Below are 21,185 nucleotides of genomic sequence, written 5' to 3'. Positions count from 1 at the left end.
CCAATGCTGGTCTTGTGCAAAATTAGCTGACTCATGTCGATATAGGCATCCATGTTACCACCCTCTTCAAGCTTCAAGTCCTTCAACTGCTTGCGGAGATAGGCAACCCTCGCCTCATTCCGCACCTGATATAAGGATGCAAGCTGATCCCATGCTTTTTTAGCTGTCTTGCAAGACTGGATATGAGGGATAATAACCCACTTAAGCCATTCCGTCGCCGGAAAACCTCTCTGTGGTGCTTCTCCAGCATAGACGCCTCAAGTACTGCTGTTTTTGGGCGATTCCTCAGCAATTTCCACTTGCTCCAGCTTGATGCAGTTCCGTACACTGCATTTATTACAGACTTTTTCACATGTGTGAGCCGTACAGCTAAACGGACAGCTGCACAATGCATTTAATTCCCATTTAAAGTGGTACGGAGCTGTACAGATTCAATTCAGAGCTGTTTTCAGTGATTGCTGCAGCCACCTTCCACACGTGTGAGATTCGCCAGCTTCTGGAGCACCTGTTGAAATCAGTTTTGCTCAAGGAGGCCTGCAACTGCTGTTCTGAACACTTTCAGCCACCGATTTTGGAGTTTGGAGCTCATTGCTGCTGTTTGGAGGCCTTTTCTAAAGCTCTTTTGCCCTTATTTGCTGTTCTAACACCTCGAGCTACGAGTTTCTCACACCTCGCTGCTACTGCAATCAATCTTGTGCGAGCATTTATTCTTGCTGAACTTCTCACAGCCCTCTCATTTGCCATTTGCTGTCTCTTTCACTTCTTCTACAAGGCTGATCATTTGTGCTCGCATTTGGAGCTCTTTCTTTGCTGCATTTTTGGGTCTACATCATTTGCAAGTACCCCTTGTGACAGCCACACATTTGCAGTGAAAAGCTTTGAAGCTTGTGCAGAAATTTGCTTTTGGTTTTAGGAGAGTGCCCTTCTCTCATTTGCTTTGTCAAATTGGTGCCTTTGCCCTGCATTTTTGGCACTATGGCTAGCAGAAAAGATGAACTTTTTGGGATGCTTGGGGCTGATGACAACTTGATGGGACCAATTACCCCATATGGTCATACACGATGGGGCATGTTTTGGTTCCCAAGAATATATGGCACATTGTTTCAGGTTCTGAGGCCAAACCTACACGTAATGCAGCTGCTAGTGCTCCACCTTCTGCCTCTGGTACTACTTCAGGTGATGAGTCTTCAAGTGATGGTTCTAATGCTTTTTGGAGCAGTTGCATCTACTACTACAGGTACTTTGCCTCCTACACAAGAGCAGATTCAGTGGGATGGTTACGATGCCAAAGCACAAGGCAAAAGAGCTTCAAAAAAGGCCTCCAAATAGCAGCAATGAGCTCCAAACTCCAAAATCAATGGCTGAAAGTGTTCAGAACAGCAGCTACAGGCCTCCAGGTGCAAAACCGACTTCAGCAGGTGCTCCAGAAGCTGGCGAATCTCACATGTGTGGAAGGTGGCTGCAGCAATCACTGAAAACAGCTCCGAATTGAATCCATACAGCTCCGTACCACTTTAAATGAGCATTAAATGCGCCATACAGCCGTCCGTACAGCTGTACGGCTCGCACGTGTGAAAAAGGCTGTAATAAATGCAGTGTACAGAACTGCAGCAGGCACTTGAGTCACCTATGCTGAAGAAGCACCGGAGAGAGGTTTTCCGGCGATGGAATGGCTTGCCTAATACACTTGATAATCCAACTTCCCATCTGGTTGGGCCAAAATGATACCAATAGCATACCCAAAGGCATCCACAGGAACATGAAAAATAACATCCCATTTCAGCTGTCTGAGAATGGGTGTTTCAGAAGCATGTTTCTTCAATGCATGGAATGCAGCAGTCCACTAAAATTTAGAGTCCTTTTTTGTTAGTCCATACAACAGAGCTGGAATCTTGGCAAAATCTCTAATAAATCTCCTACAAAGCTAATAAAAACCACAAAAGATCTTAACTAAGTCAAAGTTTTAGGTTCAAGAATCTTTAATATGGCCTTGATTTTCCTAGCTCGGTTCTAATTCCTTCTTGGGAGATGATATGACCAAGCAGAATGGCTTGGTTCTAATTCCTAGGAGATGACATCACCAAGCAGAATGCCAACTCAGACACTGAAACACTCTTGGTAGGATTCAAGGAAATACCTGCCTGCCGGCATCTTTCAAAGGCTTTTCCAAGATACGTCAGATTTACAGAGACAGCCGAGTAAACACAAAAGTCATCCAGATAAATAGTAATAAACTCGATCAAATAGTCTTTGAAAAAATTCCACCATGAATCTCTGGAAGGTAGAAGGTGCATTTCTGAGTCCAAATGGCATAGCCTCTATGGCATAAGTCCCCCATTCAGTAATAAAAGCAGTTTTAGATTGGTCCTCGAATGCAATAAAAATTTGATTGTAGCCACTATAACCATCCATGAACGAGCATGTCCTACAACTTGGTCAAGGATGCCATCTGTGAATGGAATTGAAAATGGATCTGATACAGTCTAGGCATTCAATTTCCAATAATGCACACATATTCTGAGTTTGCCACTTTTCTTTAGTACCACCACGATCGGAAACAACCAGTCACTTCTGTCAATAGCATAGATGTGTTAGAAGTGCAGCGGAAATGCACCGGGGGGGGGAGAGAGAGAGAGAGAGAGAGCACGCCTCACACACACACCACACTGAGAAGGAGAGAAAGGCACAAGAGAATTGCAAGTGATCTCTGGAGAAAACCGCTACAACTGGGGGGAAACCTCGGACCAACAGGCTGCTCGAGAACTCAGACAAACAGCTCAACACACGAGAACAGGAGCACAAGGGAGTGGGTGAACTGCTCCACTACCCTGCTCCTCAGATGCTACATTGGGCTGGCTCTGCTCCTCTGCCAGACACCGGAATGAAGTGCTGAAAACACATGTGGGGGGGGCCTATATATAGCCCCCCAGCCTCCTAGTCGGCCAGCAAGGGGTAGGGCCGACCCACAGCCCTAGGGGGGCAACCCTACAGCCCTACAAGTGGGGTTCCTCAGGGCACTATATCAAGGCTGAGCCCCTGCCACAAATAGGGTGACCTGCAGCAGCCCCAAGTGGCCGACCATATGCTGCTCCAAACAGGCCTCCACACTGCCTCCATGGTGCGCCGGCCCTGCCAGTCACCTCTACTGTCCCTTTTGGTTGGATTTTATGCAGCGCTGGCTTTCAAATGGCTATCGTGTAGTGCTTGTGCTGTTCAGCTTGCCCACACAGCCTTGCCAGCCCTTGCTGGCCACTGAGCTCCTCGTTTTCAAAAGCTCTCTTGAACTCTAGGCTTTTCACACATTCTGAACAGACAGATGCTTGGGTTAGGATCACTGTGGACTTTGCTTTATAAGCCTTCTTGGTTGGCTCTACTAATCTCTCATTGGAGCTGCTGGCTTTCTTGATGTTGGAGTCACCCACACATTTCTAGCTAGATATTCTGGCTACAAGATGCCCTACCGTTTGCTCACTATAGCACTTACATTATCACTGCTGGATGTGCTTGCTCGGCTGAGCTCTTAAGCAAGTCTGTGCTTGCTTTCATAACCTTAATTTGCAGCCACTATGGCTGCTTGCGGGTCACTGATCTGCACCTTGGAGCTTGTATGAGCTTCAAAAATGACCTTCGACTCCAGAAACACAAGAGAGAGTTTCTTGGGAAGGGGGAGGGCAGGAAGAGGCCTCCTCCTGAGGTCTCACACGCCCTCTCACATCCAACTGCACTCTTAAACTGTAGGCTTTTGTCACACTCTGCACAGGCTGTTGCTTGGCTTATGCTTGATTTGGACTTTGTTTTGTGAGCCTTCTTGGTTGAAAGGCCTACTGAGCTTATAGGCGCTTCTGGCTTTCTTGATGCTGGAGTCACCCACACATTTTCTGGCTAGATATGCTGGTTTCTGCATGTAAGATAAGGTCTACAAATATATATAGATATTGCAGCTTCATGGAGAGAAATTGTTCAAGAAGCCCTTTATAGTCCAAACTGTAAAGTCTTTAACGATTCCAGGTCAGCCTCTAAGTCTATTATATAATATAGAAAATTCAGGACTTATTATTTAGAGGACAAAAGCAAAGTTAGCCTGAGAGTGAAGTATCCTTTGGGAGAACCAAGGAAACATGGCCCAAAGCAGACCAAACCACTCAATATCCATTACACAAATGGAACACTACTACCTTCCTTACCCCCAGAGATGTGAATTTGCCAGCAATTTCTTGTATTTAAATGCTCAACTTCAATTTGTCAGCCATGAACAAATTTCCTTCAATTACACATTAACATATGAAACTCAGTATTTCTCTAATGGAGGAACCTACCATTGGACCTCTCCAAACAACAGGTGTATCCTTGTCCATTAAGAAACCCATCGACATACATCGCACCCCATAATTCTCCAATGGAATCATCCTTGAGTCTATTAAGGGCATCAAAAAGAAAATGAATGAAATAATTCACTATCTTGCAACCAAAAAACAGAAGCCTTCTGGACAAGCATACAGAACTTGATAAGATAGAAACTTTCCCTACTATTGTAATTGCAAACAGAAGTTTTAAAGATATACGCATGTCTAGTTTGGGTCGACCATCGAGCTTCATCATTGTGGGAATAGAAGGTCCATAAACATCAGCATCAAGGAGCCCAACACGCATCCCACATTTCAGAGCCAATGCTACTGCCAGATTCACTGCAGAATAAAAGATAACACATGATAACTCTCTCTCTCTCTCTCTCTCTCTCTCTCTCTCTCTCTCTCTCTCAGGCGACGGGGCTTGGCCACATCATCAGACACCTCTCAAAGCAAGATCACAGAGTTCTTCCCATCGAGTAACGTTGATCGTCTAGTCTCTAGCCGTAGACGTGACAGAGACCCCGACCCGACGACCGCAGCACGACACACCAGACATCGAGGGGGCCGTGCCTGTTGGATGCCCTGCCTTAGGGCCGTGGAACAGGCCCAAACCTGCTCCATCCATGCGCCTAACCAGCATGCTCATCCCGCCATGTATTTGCCTCTGTCCCGGGTCTGATCCAGCCCTGCAGGCCACGCTCCAGCTTCCGTACAGATACTTATACCAGGCTGATGTTACTGCCAGCTCATCGCCTTTTTCTTGGGTCCTTGTTGCTGCCCTCTACTCCACCTTAAGCTCCTGCAAATCTTGCCTAACAGCAAGGTACCCATGTTCCTTCTCTTCTCTTCTCGTGGGCATATGCCCTAGGTCTGCCTCCCCCATGCTCTCCTCATTTGGGGGTTTACAGATGGGGAGGTGGACCTTTCCGACACCAGCCCCCTCGCCGTCTGCTCTGCCTCCCCCATGCTCTCCTCATTTGGGGGTTTACAAATGCGGAGGTGGACCTTTCCAACACCAGCCCCCTCGCCGTCTGCTCTGCCTCCCAACCCCCTCTCCGTCTACTCCCTCCCTGCGTGCTCTGCCTTCCAGCCTCCTCTCCATCTGCTCCGCCTCTCAGACCCCTCTCCGTCTGCTCTCTCTCCGCCTACCCCCCCTCCCCTATCCCCCGCACGTTCCCCCTCCAGCTCGTCCCTCTAGCCACCATGCACTTCTTCGATTACACAATCGGAGAGCACAAGACCATGAGGGCCTACAGACTATGCACTTTGCACATGGACAGGAGGTCCTAGCTCGGGTCCTAGCACAAATGTTCAACCGGGCTGTGCGCCACGGCTTGGCGCTTCCCACTTGCTTGGAGCACCACCACTATTGTACCGATACACAAAGCCGGGGACCCTATGGACACTGTGAACTACCGTACCCTCATGATTGGCCACACTCTGGCCAAGATTTATGGATCAGTTTTAGAGAAGCAGTCATACAAAGGCTCAGGGATAGCGGGCACTAGGGCAGGCAAGATTCCGGAGACAGCATTCTTGTGAGAAGTGTAGCGAAAATGAACGGAAGAGAGACACAGAGAGAGAGAGAGAGAGAGAGATAGCACGCCTCACACACACACGCTGAGAAAGAGAGAAAGGAGAGAGAGGCATAGGAGAACTGCAAGTGATCTCTGGAGAAAACCCCGCTGCATCTGGGGGAAAACCACGGAAACAACGGACTACTCGAGAGCTTGGAACACACAGCTCGTCGAGGAGCATGGGCTATATCGGCTCAACGCTCTGTTGGTGCACAGGGACCATGGCAGATCCAAATTGTGGCATGAGCGGTTCGGCCACGTCAATTATGGCACTCTCGCCGAGATGCAAAAGTCAAAGATGGTGGATGGACTTCCACCGATTGCAGGCAATGATCGTGTTTGCAGGGCTTGCTTGGAGGGCAAGCAACACAGAGACAAGCTCCCATAGGAGGCCTCATCATGGGCCAAGAAGCCGCTTGAGTTTGTTCATTCCGACATCTGCGGCCCAATGTCAACAAATTCATTCGCAGAGTCGCGGTATTCTCTTTTATTTGTGGATCATTTCAGTCGCATGACGTGGGTATTCTGCCTGGCCGAGAAGTCTCAGGCTTATGATAAATTCAAATACTAGAAGGCCCACGTAGGGAAGGAGAGCAGGGAGGTAATCAAAGCCTTCTGCACAGACAGAGGGGGAGAGTTCACTTCTACCGAGTTCAATGAATTTTGCAAGAAGCACGAGATTAAGAGACAACTCGCACATCTCAGCAGAACGGAGTTACTGAGAAAGAAAGAAAGAAAGAAATTTTTTTAGAGTCTTCGGAAGACCAATGGGTCTATGAGACTGAAAAAAAACCTCATACAAATCACAGTAAGGATGGAGCTACTGAAACGAGCATCATCACCCATGCTGAATCCTAAGTCTGATCATACATAATCAAATCAAATACATCTGGATGTAACAATGAAAAGAAAAGGACTAGGAGCGGAGCGGAATCCTCCGTATGTCATGTCGCCCTAGCTGGTGCATAGCCGGTGACGGGACAGTGGTGCCCGTCAAGGGGTGTTGTACGTCTCAGTCTCCTGGACGAGGCTCGACGCAAGACCAGAGCAACCGTGACTCCCGTGGGACATATCCCGGGTCTAAACAATGACGGGAGATCCCCTAGAGTGATCTGTGTTCCCTCGATGTCTCGTGTGTCGTGCTGCGGTTGTCGGGTCGGAGTCTCTGTCACGTCTGCAGCTAGAGACTAGACGATCAATGTCACTCGATGGGAAGAACTCTGTGATCCTGCTCTGAGAGGTGTCTGATGATGTGGCCAAGCCCCATCGCCTGAGTAAGTACTCTCTGTGTCGGACCCCCTCGTGAATGAAGGCCGCGAGGCATCTCTGATCTGGGTAGGCGAGGAATCTGGAAAGGAGCCTGGAGCTGTCTCTGAAGAGACAGTGGTAGCGACCTCGGATCTCGTAGTACACTGGGCACCTGAAAATAAAATGCTCCTCCGACTCGACCTCTCGACAGTCGCACAATATACATAAGCGATGCTCCCTAGGAATCCCCTCTGCTCTATCGCTCTCTATGCGGAGGTAGTGTGATGATACCCTAAATTGTCCAATGGAGATCCGTAGTGAGTGAGGCATATGAAGCTCGGTGTACCCCGGTGGTGTGATGAATCCCTTCTCCGAAATACGAAGACAGTAATCTCTGTAGAAACTCAGCTTCACTGGAAGCTCCCTCGGCTCCAACCAGGTCCTAAAGGTGTGTAGCTGCAAGAGATCCTCACGAATGACCTGGTTGGTGTGTGGCCTGATCGGGATGGTGGGTGGGAGTACCAGAGGGGCATCTAAACTGTACTGAAAAGGAGGTATCCTATCGATGTGGAACCCTAGTCTCACAAACCATCTGTGAAGTCCGTGCATACTAGCATCGCTCGTCTCCCTCTGCTGCCAACCTCATGGAGGAATCGAGAGCCAACCATGGCAACCTCTGTCTCCCTGATGTGCAGTCCCCATATGATCTAACCCGGTGTAGATATATATGTTAGAATTATAGATATAATTCAGCAATGACCAATGTAATTTAATAAGCTAGTTAGGGGCACTTTTCCCTCTTTAAGAGGTTTTTCCCCCTAACCGCAGTTAGTTCACTAACTATGGTTAGTGACTACTAAGGTTTTTTCACTAGGACAAAACCTTATCTCTCACTCTTTGAGTTCTACTCTTTACACTCTTCTATTGCAACTCAGCTATCAGGCTTTCAACTTCCAAGCTCACTCTTTTGCTCTCTCTCTCAATCTCCAATCTCACATTTGGTATCAGAGCCAAGTTCAACTCTCGCACCCAGCCCATGAGCTCTTGCTCCTGCTATAGCTCCCGCTCTTGCATCAACAACCATACAACTTGAAGCAATACTTGCGCCGTCTGTACTGATCGTGGACGTCCGTACCTGCGCTGATCATGCGTACCTGTTGCTGTCGTACATTTCGTACAAATTCGTACGGCCCTGCTACTCAAGTCCGTACCCTGTTGCCTCACGTCCGTACTGTACCTGCGACGCCTTGCCACACGCAGTTCGTCATCGTACAAGTTATGTACCTTCGCTGTACCAGACCGTACGTACCGTACCATACCTGCTGCGACCTACTGTACCTTCTACATAATCATCGCCGTACAGTCTTCGTTGGTCGTACAACCTGCGTCATCGCCCGTACGTATCAGTTGTACCTGCGCGTACATTCCGTACAGTAGGTCTTCATTCCTGCTACCGTACAGGCTTGACTTCCGTACAGTACTTCCGTATTGGTCCTGCTTCCGTACAGCAGGTAGTCCTCCGTACAATCTCTGATTCCGTACAGGAGAAACTCGCAGGTGATATTTGGCATGCACATTTTGCAGACAGCCATTGTTTGGCTCAGTTTTTTGGGAGTACATTTGGGGCATTTTGTTTGTTGCAGACATTGCAATCAAATTGCGGGATCTACTTCACAAATTTGGGGTATTTTCACGTTCACAGTTACTTGCAAAGCAAACATTGCAGATAGATCTGCAAATTTGGTCTAAAATTTGGGGCTTTTGTTCAGAAATTGCAAATTTGGGGCTTTTAGTGAATTTGCCCCTTTCTGATTGCAATTTCAAGCTCGAAATTTGGGGCTTTCAGTTTTGCAGTACAATTTCTTGAAGAAATTTGGGGATTTTGTTATTACACTGCAATTTCGCAGTGAAATTTGGGGCTTTTGCAGACAAAGCGCAATTCTTGCAACATTTGGGGCTTTTGATCAATTTGCCCCTTTCCAGTTACAATTTCAGGCCTATTTTGGGGTTTTTGTGTTGGGAGAGCAATTTCTGGAGATTTCAGTTCATACTGCCTTTCTTGAAGTGTTTTGCAGCACTTTTGGCAGGTTCTAGAGAGTTTTTGATGCTTGGACAGATTTCTGACAGTGCAAGTGCAGAAATCTGAGTTGCATTTACAGCCAGTGCTTGGCCCATCAAAATCAGAATGACTTCCAGTTCGGTGGTCTTTCACAGGAAGACAAGTTGGATGGTACCAACTACTCCCTCTGGAGTTTCATGGTACGCAATATTATGATTTCTCGCAATTTATGGAATTATGTGAATGGGGGTGAGATCCGACCAGCAGATATTGCACCTGCTAACCCTCCCCAGCAAGGAGGTGGAAGAGGTCGTGCATAGGGTGCAGCTGCAGGACAAGTTGTTGGTGCAGCTACAGTCACTACTCCAGAGCAGAAGAGATAGGATTCACGGGATGCCTTAGCTTTGTCATGCATCTCTCTTTCAGTAAAAAGATTTATCATTCCGCATATCCGGTCGTGTAAGACCTCAAAGGCAGCGTGGGATATCTTAGAAAGCATGTATGCAGCCCGGAATGATGCAAGGGTATCTTTCTTGAAAAGAGAGTTAAGTAATACACATATGGAAGAGGGTGACTCCATGTCAGTGCACCTCACAAAGCTACAGGATCTCAGAGAGCAATTGTTAAACATAGATGAAATTATTCCTGATTCAGAGATGATTACAACCACTCTGAATTCTCTTCCTGAGTCTTATCTCAGCTTTCATACCTCGCTGAACTTATCATTGAGGGGGGGTGCAAATCCTCTCACTTTTCATGAGTTGATAGGACTTCTGCTTCAGGAAGAGCAGACCAAGAAAAACTTAGCTTCACGTGCAGGTGAACAAGCTATGCTCTCAAAGTTTAAATCAAAAACAAAGGGACAGGCAAAGACATCAGTAAATCAGCCTTCCAATGGGTCAGGACAGCCTTCACAAAAGGCTAAAAATGATGCAAGCCCGCCCAAGAAAAAGGGTTTTTGTCACTACTGCAAAAAGCCAGGTCATCACATTGCAGAATGCAGGAAAAGGCTTGCAAAAGAGAAGAAAAACAGCTGTGGTATGGCTGTTTCAGATTCAGCTCCTCATGCATCTGACAGTGAGGATGCTGCAGCCAACTTTGTTGGACAGGATTATGCCTTTTTATCTTGCATTTCAGATTCTAGGCTGGCTGCTCCAGATGCTCGGGATAGTACAGCCACTTGTAATGATAATACATATGCATTTTTGACTTGCAGTTATGACTCTTCTACGGATGCATCTGCTTTCAGTGTCAATGAAACACTGAACACTTGGTATTTTGACAGCGGTGCATCCAAGCACATCACTTCTAGGAAGGGTCTTTTTACTTCCTTGCATCCACCTCCCGTTGGTAAGAAAGTCACTTGTGCCAATAACTCATCATATTCAGTACGTGGCACAGGAGATGTTGAGCTTACTGCCATTGATGGCTCAATTTTCAGACTTTCAGATGTTTTATATGTGCCTGATATAACCAAAAATCTTCTTTCAGTGTCCACTCTTAACAGAGCTGGATTTCAGGTCATCTTTGAGGATGACAAATGTGCTGTCCAAGACAGGGAAGATGATTATGCCTTAAGATTATCTGGTACTCTGCTGCGTGGGCTTTTTCAGCTTGATCTTTTTGAGAAAAGAGCAAGCCATGCTCTTGCAGTTTCTACCCCTACAGCTGCCATGCAGAATGCAGAATTATGGCATGCCCAATATGGCCACATGCATTACAACAGCTTGATGACACTTCAGAAGCATTCCATGGTTGATGCATTGCCACCTCTTGAAATACCTCCTCCACATGCCTGTGAAGGGTGCATTTTAGGCAAGATGCATAGATTCCCCTTCAAGAAGGATGGTTCAGTCAAAGCTTTCCGCAAATTACAGCTTGTACACAGTGATGTCTGTGGTCCCATGAGGACTTCATCATTGGGTGGTCATCTCTACTTCGTTACATTTATTGATGATTACTCCAATTTCACTTGGGTTTTTGGGCTGAAGCGCAAATCAAAAGTGTTCATGGTGTTTAAACACTTTTCAGCCATGGTTGAAAATGAAACCGGACTCAAGATACAGACATTGCGCACAGATAGAGGTGGGGAATACTTGTCTGCAGAATTTGATGCTTTTCTGAAAGGCAAAGGTATTGTGCATCAGCTCACAGTCAGGCTGACCCCTCAACAAAATGGCAAAGCTGAGAGGAAAAATAGAACTCTCATGGAGATGGACAGATGTATGCTGAAAAGCAAACACATGCCTCACAAATTCTAGCTTGAGGGTCTGATGTGTGCCAATTACATTTTGAATCGGGCTCCCACTAAGGCTTTAAAAACAAAAACTCCCTATGAGGTCTGGAATGGGAGAAAGCCTTCAGTGAATCACTTCCGAGTCTTTGGATGCCTTGCTTATGCTCATGTGCCAGTTGAATTTAGGCACAAGTTGTTAGATAAAGCCATTAAGTGCATATTTGTTGGGTACAGTACAGAAAGCAAGGGGTACCGTCTCTACAATCCTGCTACACGCAAGATCATAGTCAGTAGAGATGTAATATTTGCTGAAAATTCAGCTCTACTCAGGCTGAATTTCAAATGCCTTCTTCTTCAGAGGATGCCTTTGAGGGGTTGCTACCCATTGCCTTGGGTTCCCCTGCTGATATTTCTGATGCAAATCAGAATTTACAGCCACCTCCAGATGCTTTAGTTCCACCACAGGATGTCTTGCCACCTCCATAGGCAGTGGAACAGGTGGTGCAGCAAGAAATTGCAGACATACATGCAGCAAAAACAGTCCCAAACTGGCTGTTACAGAGTCTCAGGGAGAGTAAAATTGATGCTCCGTTACCTGGCAGGACTCGCAGTGCAGCAAGGCACATGGAAGGTGCTAATTCAGTGGAATCAGCATATGCAGGTACTCTTCTTGATGAGGAAGAGCCTGCCACATTCGAAGAGACAAAGGACAATGTGCATTGGATGCGTGCCATGCACGATGAGTTGCAGTCCATTGAAAAAAATCAGACTTGGGATGTTGTAGACTTGCCACCAGGTAAACATGCCATTGGCACACGATGGGTTTTCAAGGTCAAACGGAAGCCAGATGGCTCCATTGACAGATACAAGGCAAGGCTGGTTGCTAAAGGCTATGCTCAGAAAAAGGGCATAGATTATGAGGAGACATTCGCTCCTACATCCCGGATGACCACCATCCAATCAGTTATTGCAATGGCTGCACATTTTGAGTGGAATGTTCATCAGTTGGACATAAAAACACCCTTCTTAAATGGGGACTTGCTGGAAGAGGTGTATGTCAAACAACCTCCAAGCTTTGAAATTACAGCAAATGCACTTCAAGTATGCAAGCTAAACAAAGCTTTATATGGGCTGAAATAGGCCCCTCGTGCATGGTATGCCAAGATTCATGCCCTTTTGACCAGAAAGGGGCTGCACAATAGTCCTACTGAGAGCACCCTCTACATCAAGATGGATGGGGGGGAAATTTTAGTCATCCTTCTTTATGTCAATGACTTACTGCTCACAGGGTCCAATGAAGATAAAATTGCAGATTTCAAAGCTGATTTGTAGACCAACTTTGACATGTTAGATTTGGGGCTGCTTCACTTTTATTTGGGGATCCAGTTCTCTCATGAGACACGTGGCACTGTTATGTCTCAGTCCAAGTATGTACAGAAACTCTTGGACAGATTTAACATGCATGATTGTAAGCCCATAGCCACCCCCATGGAGCCGGGGCTGAAACTCACAATGCATGATGCAGGAGAATTAGTTGATGCCACACTTTACAGTCAGGCTGTTGGATGCCTCATATATCTCTGCAACACTAGACCTGATATTCAGTTTGCAGTATCTCAGGTGAGCAGGTACATGCACAGCCCAAAAACTATGCATTGGCAGGCAGTTAAGCGCATCTTCTGTTATTTGCAGGGCACGAAGTCTTTTGGCTTGCTATTTCCCAGGGGGGGTGACTTGCAGATGCGTGCCTACAGTGATTCAGATTGGGCTGGTGATTATGACACTAGGCAGTCCACTAGTGGCAATTGTTTCTTTTTGGGTAAATCTTGCATTTCCTGGTTGAGCAACAAACAATCTACAGTGGCTACCTCATCCTGTTGGTGATTGATCAGCCTTGTACATGACATTGGCACTGCAGGGGGGTGTTAGAATTATAGATATAATTCAGCAGTGACCAATGTAATTTAACAAGCTAGTTAGGGGCACCTTTCCCTCTTTAAGAGGTTTTTCCCCTTGACCGCAGTTAGTTCACTAACTATGGTTAGTGACTACTAAGGTTTTGTCACTAGGACAAAACCTTATCTCTCACTCTTTGAGTTGTACTCTTTACACTCTTCTATTGCAACTCAGCTATCAGGCTTTCAGCTTCCAAGCTCACTCTTTTGCTCTCTCTCTCAATCTCCGATCTCACAATATAATGGTCTGAAAGGCTACATCTAGCTGGAGTGGAGAAGCACCAAACTTGGCATGAATGATGTGATGTGGTACAGACGGTTTCCCCCGGATCATCCGTGAGAGCATGAGGATCTGCAGGCGCTCCACCCGTATCCACTCTATCTCTGACATGTCAGGCCCCCAACAAGGGCTGCCATACATACCGGCTGGTCGCACCAAGAAGTCGAAGAGAAGAGCCTTGGTCCGAGGGTCCTGGAAGTGGTAGTGGAAGCATTGTCTCTCTAGCAGAGCTAGTGAGGCGTATCCCCTGCTCAGTCTGGCCTGCATCGCTTGTCTCATCGTGAAGATCGGGCCAGAGAAGATGACCCCCAAGTAAGTGTATGAGGATACGATCTCAACTGGTGACCCACCGAAAGTAAAAGTAAACTGCTTCCGTTGCATGTTTGCTCGAAGAGGTGTTAAAGATCATGACCTTGGTCTTGCCAAGGTTGACCTCCAAATCATGGGATAAACAAAAAGCCTGCAGTGCATCCAGGTGTCGCTGGAGCCCCTCAGGTGTGGACGACAAGAGTGCCACGTCATCTGCATAAAGAAGAATCCTGATGATGATCCCGACAAGTGAGCAACCGGTCCCTCCGAATGCCCCCATGAAAGTCTCAAGCTCATCAATGTAGAGGCCAAGCAGGGTCGGTGATAAGGGACAACCTTGTTTGACTCCTATGGTACTCAAGATCCCATCTGTCCAACCTGCGCCTGTTCGAACTCGGCCTAAGATCTCTCATACAGTGCCATGGCTGCCCAGATGATCTCCTAATCAAATCCCAATGTCTGTAGGCATGTGATGAGACGAGCTCGAGGTACTGCGTCAAAGGCTTTGCGGAAATTCACAAAGCAGCAATATACCCTCTCCTTCCGTGATCTGGCCTCCTCAATGACACTCCTGAGTGTGAGTATGTGATCCATAGTCCCATGGTCTCGCCTGAAACGGCCTGACCCTCTGCTCTGAGCCCTCTTATCTCTGCGAACAGGCTGACCGACGCATCCAATACAGCTGCATAGATCTTGGACATCACATGTCCAATCATGATAGTCATGTAGTTACTCGGGTCCATGGGATCCCCTGCCTTGTGGATGGGAGTGATGGTGTTGAGTGTCCAGGTGTGGGGGAAGCCAAGGCAAACAGCGTCATTGAATAGCTTTGCTAGGATCGGGGCTAACGTGTCGATCCCATATGCGATAAACTCAGTGCATAGCCCCTCGTGATCCTTAGCTCGGCCATTGTGCAGTTTCAATGTCGCGTCCTTGACTCCCCCTCTGGTGAACAACGAGCAAGTGGTGGGGCGACATGTGTGTGAGATCTGGAGTGGGCTGGTGTGGGACATCATAAAGATGGTGTGCATACGTGTGCCAGACTCTCGTGTCGGCGAGGGGTGATGGAGACCTACGCCCAAGGAATCTCCGCCAAAAATCCTTAGAGTTGCTACTGCACAAGATGTGCATCAGCTCCTCATTTCGACGAAGAAATGCCTGCTTCTTCCGACGTACGAGACGTCGGTACTTGCGTACCGTGTCTGGTGTGTTCGGGTGGTGACATTTGGTTTCAAGTCGAAGCTGTCAGCGATAAGCCTTGCACTCCGCATCGTACCAATTGTTGCAGGGTATAGAACCAAGAGGTGGTGGTCTAGTGGACCGTGTGGTGTGGGGAAAGATTTGGAGGGCAGCCTCGTAGAGTGTGCGACTAATCAGGGCAGCACGGTCCTCTATGAGTGGTATGTGATCGATGTAGGTTAGGAGTCTGTTTAGGCGTCCAAAGTAGGCCGGTGAGAGGCTGTGATCAAAGTGTATGTCGTGGTAGGTGTCGTGCTTCCTATGTGGTGTGTGTGGTGTGGCTAAGCGTGGGGTGGCGATAGTGAAGAATAGGTATGTGTGATCAACAAAAGCCGAATGTTCTCCTCTCCTTGCGTGCTTGCTAGTGCAAGGCCTGTCAGTGCAGGTGATGAGAAACGAGGGGGGAGTGGAAGGCTATTTATAGGACGCCATTGATCGATCCCTGAAGGGGCCAAAATGGCCGACCCCTTGGTCGGTTTCTGGGCCAGCCTCTTGGCCTATATAAGCCCCATATGCTGGGCCTTTGGGCTGTTGCTGGCTGGTCCAAGTGCTGCTGCATATGCCCCCGCATGGGCTCATGGTGCTGGCACAATCTTCCACGTAGGGTGCTGCCACATATCTACTGGAAGAGATCTGCTTCCAAACAGCCAGGTACTCTCAGCCCTTATCCCCCTATAGTCTCTTGCCCCCTTGTCCCCTTGCATTGGGGGCTCACAGGTGGGGCAATGACATTTCTAACACCCCTTCTCAATGACACAACTGTGGGCCGATCCCCATGCGTCGAATGAGGTGTTTCATTTGCTCCTTGGGAAGCGCCTTCATGAAGACATCCGAGATGTTGTCGTTGGTCGGACAGTACATCAACTCTATGACATCTTCGTCGATGAGTTCACTAACAAAGTGGTAGTGGACCTTGATGTGCTTCATCCGTGCGTGAAACACAGAGTTGCTGGCGATTGCTATGCAACTCTGGTTGTCGCACATAACCACTGTCGCATCTTCTTGGGCCACATTCATGTCCTCAAAGATCGACCTGAACCACAATGCTTCGCATGCCACTGTACAAGCAGCCCTGTACTCTGTCTGTAGATGAAAGGGCGATAGTAGGTTGTTTCTTACTCAGCCATGACATAGCTCATGATGAGAGTAAGAAACAATATCCAAAAGTCGATCTTCGAGTATCACCTGCTGCCCAATCATTATTGCAAAAATCTCCCATATTCCTTAGGGAATGAGAGACTCCCTTTTTTATCGGAGTCCACAGTAGGGTTGAGATGGCACTTTCAGCCTCAATCTTGGTCTATTTCTTGTTGGCTCTGCGGAGCTTTTTATTGGCTTCTTCTAGGAGGTTTTTCTTCATGCTTGCATGATGTGTTTCCGCCTTGAGATTGCAATCACAGGTCTTGTTCATACTTAATAAAAGTCCTTTTTTCCCCAAAAAAAATAAGAAGCCACAAACAGAGTAAAAACCTGTGGTGGTGGACTTTCCTACTCCACCTTTGCCAGAAACAACAGCTACTACATTCGCAAAACCCTGGCTGCTTGACAATGACCTGCTTTGGATTTTGCGTACATTTTCATGGTGCAAACTAGTGAGGACTGTAGAAGCACTTTTAAAAGACCCCAACAAAGTAAAAACCTGCCAAACGAGTTCGAAAATAGAAATCAGGGTTCAATCAAAACGCAAGCTTCCCATCCAGTTAAAAATGCGGACAACAAGGAATCTACAGTGGCAGCAGAAGAAAGAGGCGTACCTTCTTCATGGATGCCAATCCAAGCTTTGGGGATACTTGCACTATGACTTGTCACGTAGCAACTCAAAAATTAAAGAGCTCAAATGTACAAATGCATGTTGTGAAATATCCATGTGGGAAGCGGGTAGGGGAATACTAGGCCGGGTGAGAGTGGTGAGTTTAAGCAGTGTGAGGCGGGTGGGAAAGTGGGCGGAGTGTGATGCCCTCCTTTCTAGGCTGGAGGCAGACAAACTCTGCTCCGTTTGTCAATTCATTCTGGTTTCTTAGCTTACCGCACTTTCGTATCTTAAACGATTGAAAGCTGTTGTTTGCTGCATCTAGCGCCTAGCTTATATAAAAAGAAAAACAAGAAACGCTCTATTGATAAAAAATATTAACTTGCTGACGGCTATTGTTTGCACTAGGAAAACAAAGAACATTATGCTTGTAGACTAGCTTTCTCTAAATGTGGGATTTCCAAGCTTATGCTGTTGTTCGCACTAGGAAAACAAGATGAATTTCATTCATGTGGCCTTGAGAGAGAGAGAGAGAGAAGAAGGAGAAGAAGAAGAAGAGAGAGAGAGAGAGAGAGAGAGGGAGAGAGAAAGATGAGATGCAAATAGCAAGTGCAACTTCGCGGAAGAGCTTTTCAAACTCTATGGATTGCCTATGAATATTGTCTGTGTGATGAGAAACTAAGTTAACTGCACAATCCTGATTCCAAAAGTTGGAGACAACTCTTAGAATGAGTTCTTCAATTATTATTGAATCTGGAACATATGGAACATATCTTGAGGGCTTATGTTTCTTTTAAAAAGTCTGAGTGAGAAAGGTATCAGTTTGATGGGAAAGGTATCTTATACACTTTGTGGAAGAAATGCAAAGGTTTCCAAGAAATAGTTCGAGTGGGAAATGTATCTTCCACTCTTAAAGTTCATTATAATAGTAATAATCATTCATCAGCAGGGTTCAATCCCTTTATGCTTATGTTTGGGTATCAACCAAGATCCCATATTGTTGTTAGCATGCAAAATAACAAGGTAAAGGTAGTTGTTGATTTCTTGCAAGATATGCTTTAGCATCCTGAAGAAACTATCAAGAGTGCTCAAGATCAAGCATGATGCTCTTGAGACTGAGGTAAATCACCATAGAATCTACAAGAAGGCATGTGGGTGTATGTAAATATACCAAGACTATGCGGGTATATGTAAAGATACTGAAGGAATTAAAGACTATGTGCATTGGTTAAACATTATAAGGTGTCATCAAGATGTTGCGTACCATATAAAATTATTTTGGAACATTAGTTATCCAACTTATAGATTGGGCATACTAGAAAGAATTAGAGTTTATTTAGTCTAGTCATCTCAAGAAGAAGCTTGGAGAAACATAATGGAAGGTTTGACTACGTAAATTCCATATGAACTATAAATGGTTCTAAATAAACAAACTCGGCACCTCACAAATTATATTCATTATGAATATGAATATGATGAAAAGGTAGATTAAAGGATGATGAAACTTAGGAAAGTATTCATAGTCTTTTAAAGCAATTCCTTGCCCATTTATGATGTTAAGTGATTGAAAAAACGGTTCCAGTTAAAAAAACTTGGCAACTCAAGAATCACATTCATTATGAATACCATGGGAAGATAGATTAGAGGATGATGACTCATAATCTTCAACTACCATTCATTTTATGCTTCTCATTGAGGAAATATGTCATGTCCCAAGCTAACTATGGTTAGTTTATACCTAATTTAGGCAAGGAAATTCATAGGGCATAAGGGTATTGGTAAAGTAAGCCCTATTGGACCAACATGGGTTTAGCAAGTGTTGTATGAAGGTTAGGGCTTAATATAGGGTTAGTACAATTATAGCTAGAGGGTATGGGGCTAAATAAGCAAACCCATGCTCGTTGTTTGGGCATCCATCACCATTAAAGCCTAGATCTATCTATAAGGCCCAACGATAGTCCCAAGCCCTCTCAATATAATTAGCCTAACTCTAAATTTCGTCCTAACCTTCATACAATGCCCACTAAACCAATCCTTGGTCCATTATGGTTTAACCCCTTTCCCAATACCCTTATCCCCTTATGGTTTAACCCCTTTCCCAATACCCTTATCCCCTATGAGTTTCATTACATATAGTTAAATACAAGCTAACCATAGTTAGCTTAACAAATATTTATGTCCTCATAAATGAAAGGTAGGGAATCTGTTTTCAAGAAGAGTCATCATCTTCAGATACCAATGTTTTTTTTTTTCTTGACAAAGACTCTTACTTTTTTTTTTCAAGACTAGGTGGCTTTTATTATGTACAAAAGAAAAAAGATTACAAAAAATTGGTTGAAAAAATAGGGCAAACTACCCATGACCTCCACTATATAGGTATAACCAGAAACTAACCTAAAGATTGGCTTAGTTCTTTCAAACACCCTACTCATATCCAATAGCATAGATTTGCATCTTCCCTATATCCCACCCCCACCCCTAATTTAAATGAAAGGTCATTCCAAACATTCCACATGGGTAGAAAGACTGCGACATGCACAAACTATCAGCAGGCAACCAAAGTCGCAAGCATTCCACTCACGTTCCCAACACTACTATCTTCCAATTGGTATTCAATGAGAACCTGCTCATCAAACCCACTTTTATTATCCCAACAACCACCAAGCACCAAATCCTTTTGGTAACAGCACATGCCTACAAAACAAAGCATAATATCTTCAACACACCTCCCACACAACATTCTACCCCTTAGAGGTAGCCACCTATGTAAGACTTTCCACATAAAAAGGAAGCCCTCCCAACCAATGGCCCTCTCCTCAGCCCCCACTTCTTGTTTGTCTTCCACCACTTTGGATCTCTCCTCAGCCCCCACTTCTTGTTTTATCCCACATATCCACCTCGTCCTAAAGAGATCTATAAACCGTTCTAGCAGTGATCTTCCTCAAAGCAACATTACCAACATTCCATTGGTTAACCCTCCACTCTGAAGACATCACATCATTTGTAGGCCAACCCTCTGGGATATTATCCAAGATGATATTAACGAGAGCCACTTCTCTATTTGACAAGCCATACTACTCTCTTACCCACAAGAATGGTCTCCAACATGCCTACTAAAATCCCATTAATGCCACCGGTATTGTCCTCCATCCAATAAAGGCCCTCAATATCTTCTTCACTTCTAACCAATGCATCCTTTTAAACCTCCAAATCAAGGCTAACCAATGCATCCTTTTAAACATATTCTCCACTTCTAACCAATGTATCCTTTTAAACCTCCAAATCAAAAGCTTCAACATCTCCAATTCTAACCAATGCATCCTTTTAAACCTCCAAATCAAGGCTAAATGCATAGTTGATGTAGACAAAACATGTTTCACAATAAGCACCCTTGCATTCCAGCCCATAATAGTACCATGCCAAGCCAATTTTTATCTTAAACCAATCAAATCTCTATCTCAAGATAAATCCTACCTCCCAAAGGAGCACCCAAGTACCTAATTATCACCCCCCTTTCCACCCGCTTCATAGGTAACTCTAACTTCCACTCAAGTCAAGGCCCTAGGTTGACCTGAGCCTAAAGTTCTTCTTCCAACTACAGATTGAACCTAAACTCAGACAAGACTTTGCAACACTTTAATTAAGTTCTTCACACTCTCCTTGAATTCCAGGGATAATGCCACCATATCGTTTGCAAATAGATGCGGACGCATCTGATTCCCAAAAGGCAGCACGACTCCTTTAATATCTCCCACAACCACCACTTTTAATCTTCCCACCACTCCTCCATTCCAATAGAGAACATCAGCTGCATTCTTTCATCCTGCAGAAACTAGGACCAAACCCCAACTTATCTAACACAGCCAAAATCCCATCTGACCCTATCGTAAGCCAATCAAAACCCAAAAACACACATCTCTAACCCAAAGCAACACAGCAAAGTTCAAGGTCCTTGAAACATTCAAAATGTTCTCAAAGAGGTCCCTAGCCTTAACAAACCCCTTTTGTTCTCTATCTACAACCTTAGCACAAATATGTCTAATTCTTAGAGCCAGTTCTTTAGCCATTATCTTATATGACATATTCAATATTGTAATCGGCCTCTAGTCCCTAACCTTTAACTTGTTTTGTCTTTTCGAAAACAACCTCATTAAACCTACATTTACATCCTCAGATAATGCTC

At 45.6% G+C, this 21,185-nt stretch overlaps 1 protein-coding gene across 2 annotated transcripts in view; it reads right to left on the bottom strand.

The window, feature by feature from the left end:
* INDH (INDH1(iron-sulfur protein required for NADH dehydrogenase)) overlaps window positions 1-17,601 on the bottom strand; it is a 63,736-nt gene extending 46,135 nt beyond the window's left edge. Inside the window, exons 1-4 of one of the 2 annotated variants that reach the window (XM_087387222.1) lie at window positions 17,007-17,601; window positions 16,723-16,891; window positions 4,584-4,685; window positions 4,317-4,414 (exon numbers count right to left, since the gene is read on the bottom strand). In XM_087387222.1, the coding sequence (XP_087243348.1) occupies window positions 4,317-4,414; window positions 4,584-4,685; window positions 16,723-16,891; window positions 17,007-17,015 (378 nt within the window). In that variant the 5' untranslated portion in view covers window positions 17,016-17,601. Of the gene's footprint in view, window positions 1-4,316; window positions 4,415-4,562; window positions 4,686-16,722; window positions 16,892-17,006 lie in introns of both variants that reach the window. The other variant, XM_087387221.1, reaches the window with a different exon arrangement.
* Window positions 17,602-21,185: the final 3,584 nt, after the last annotated feature.

The sequence above is a fragment of the Dipteris shenzhenensis genome, chromosome 16, assembly GCF_047967505.1.
Source record: "Dipteris shenzhenensis isolate YYH24624 ecotype China chromosome 16, Dip_SZ_1.0, whole genome shotgun sequence".
NCBI lineage: Eukaryota > Viridiplantae > Streptophyta > Polypodiopsida > Gleicheniales > Dipteridaceae > Dipteris > Dipteris shenzhenensis.
Note: the sequence above shows the minus strand (reverse complement) of the source record. Positions and strands in the feature narration are given on the sequence as shown.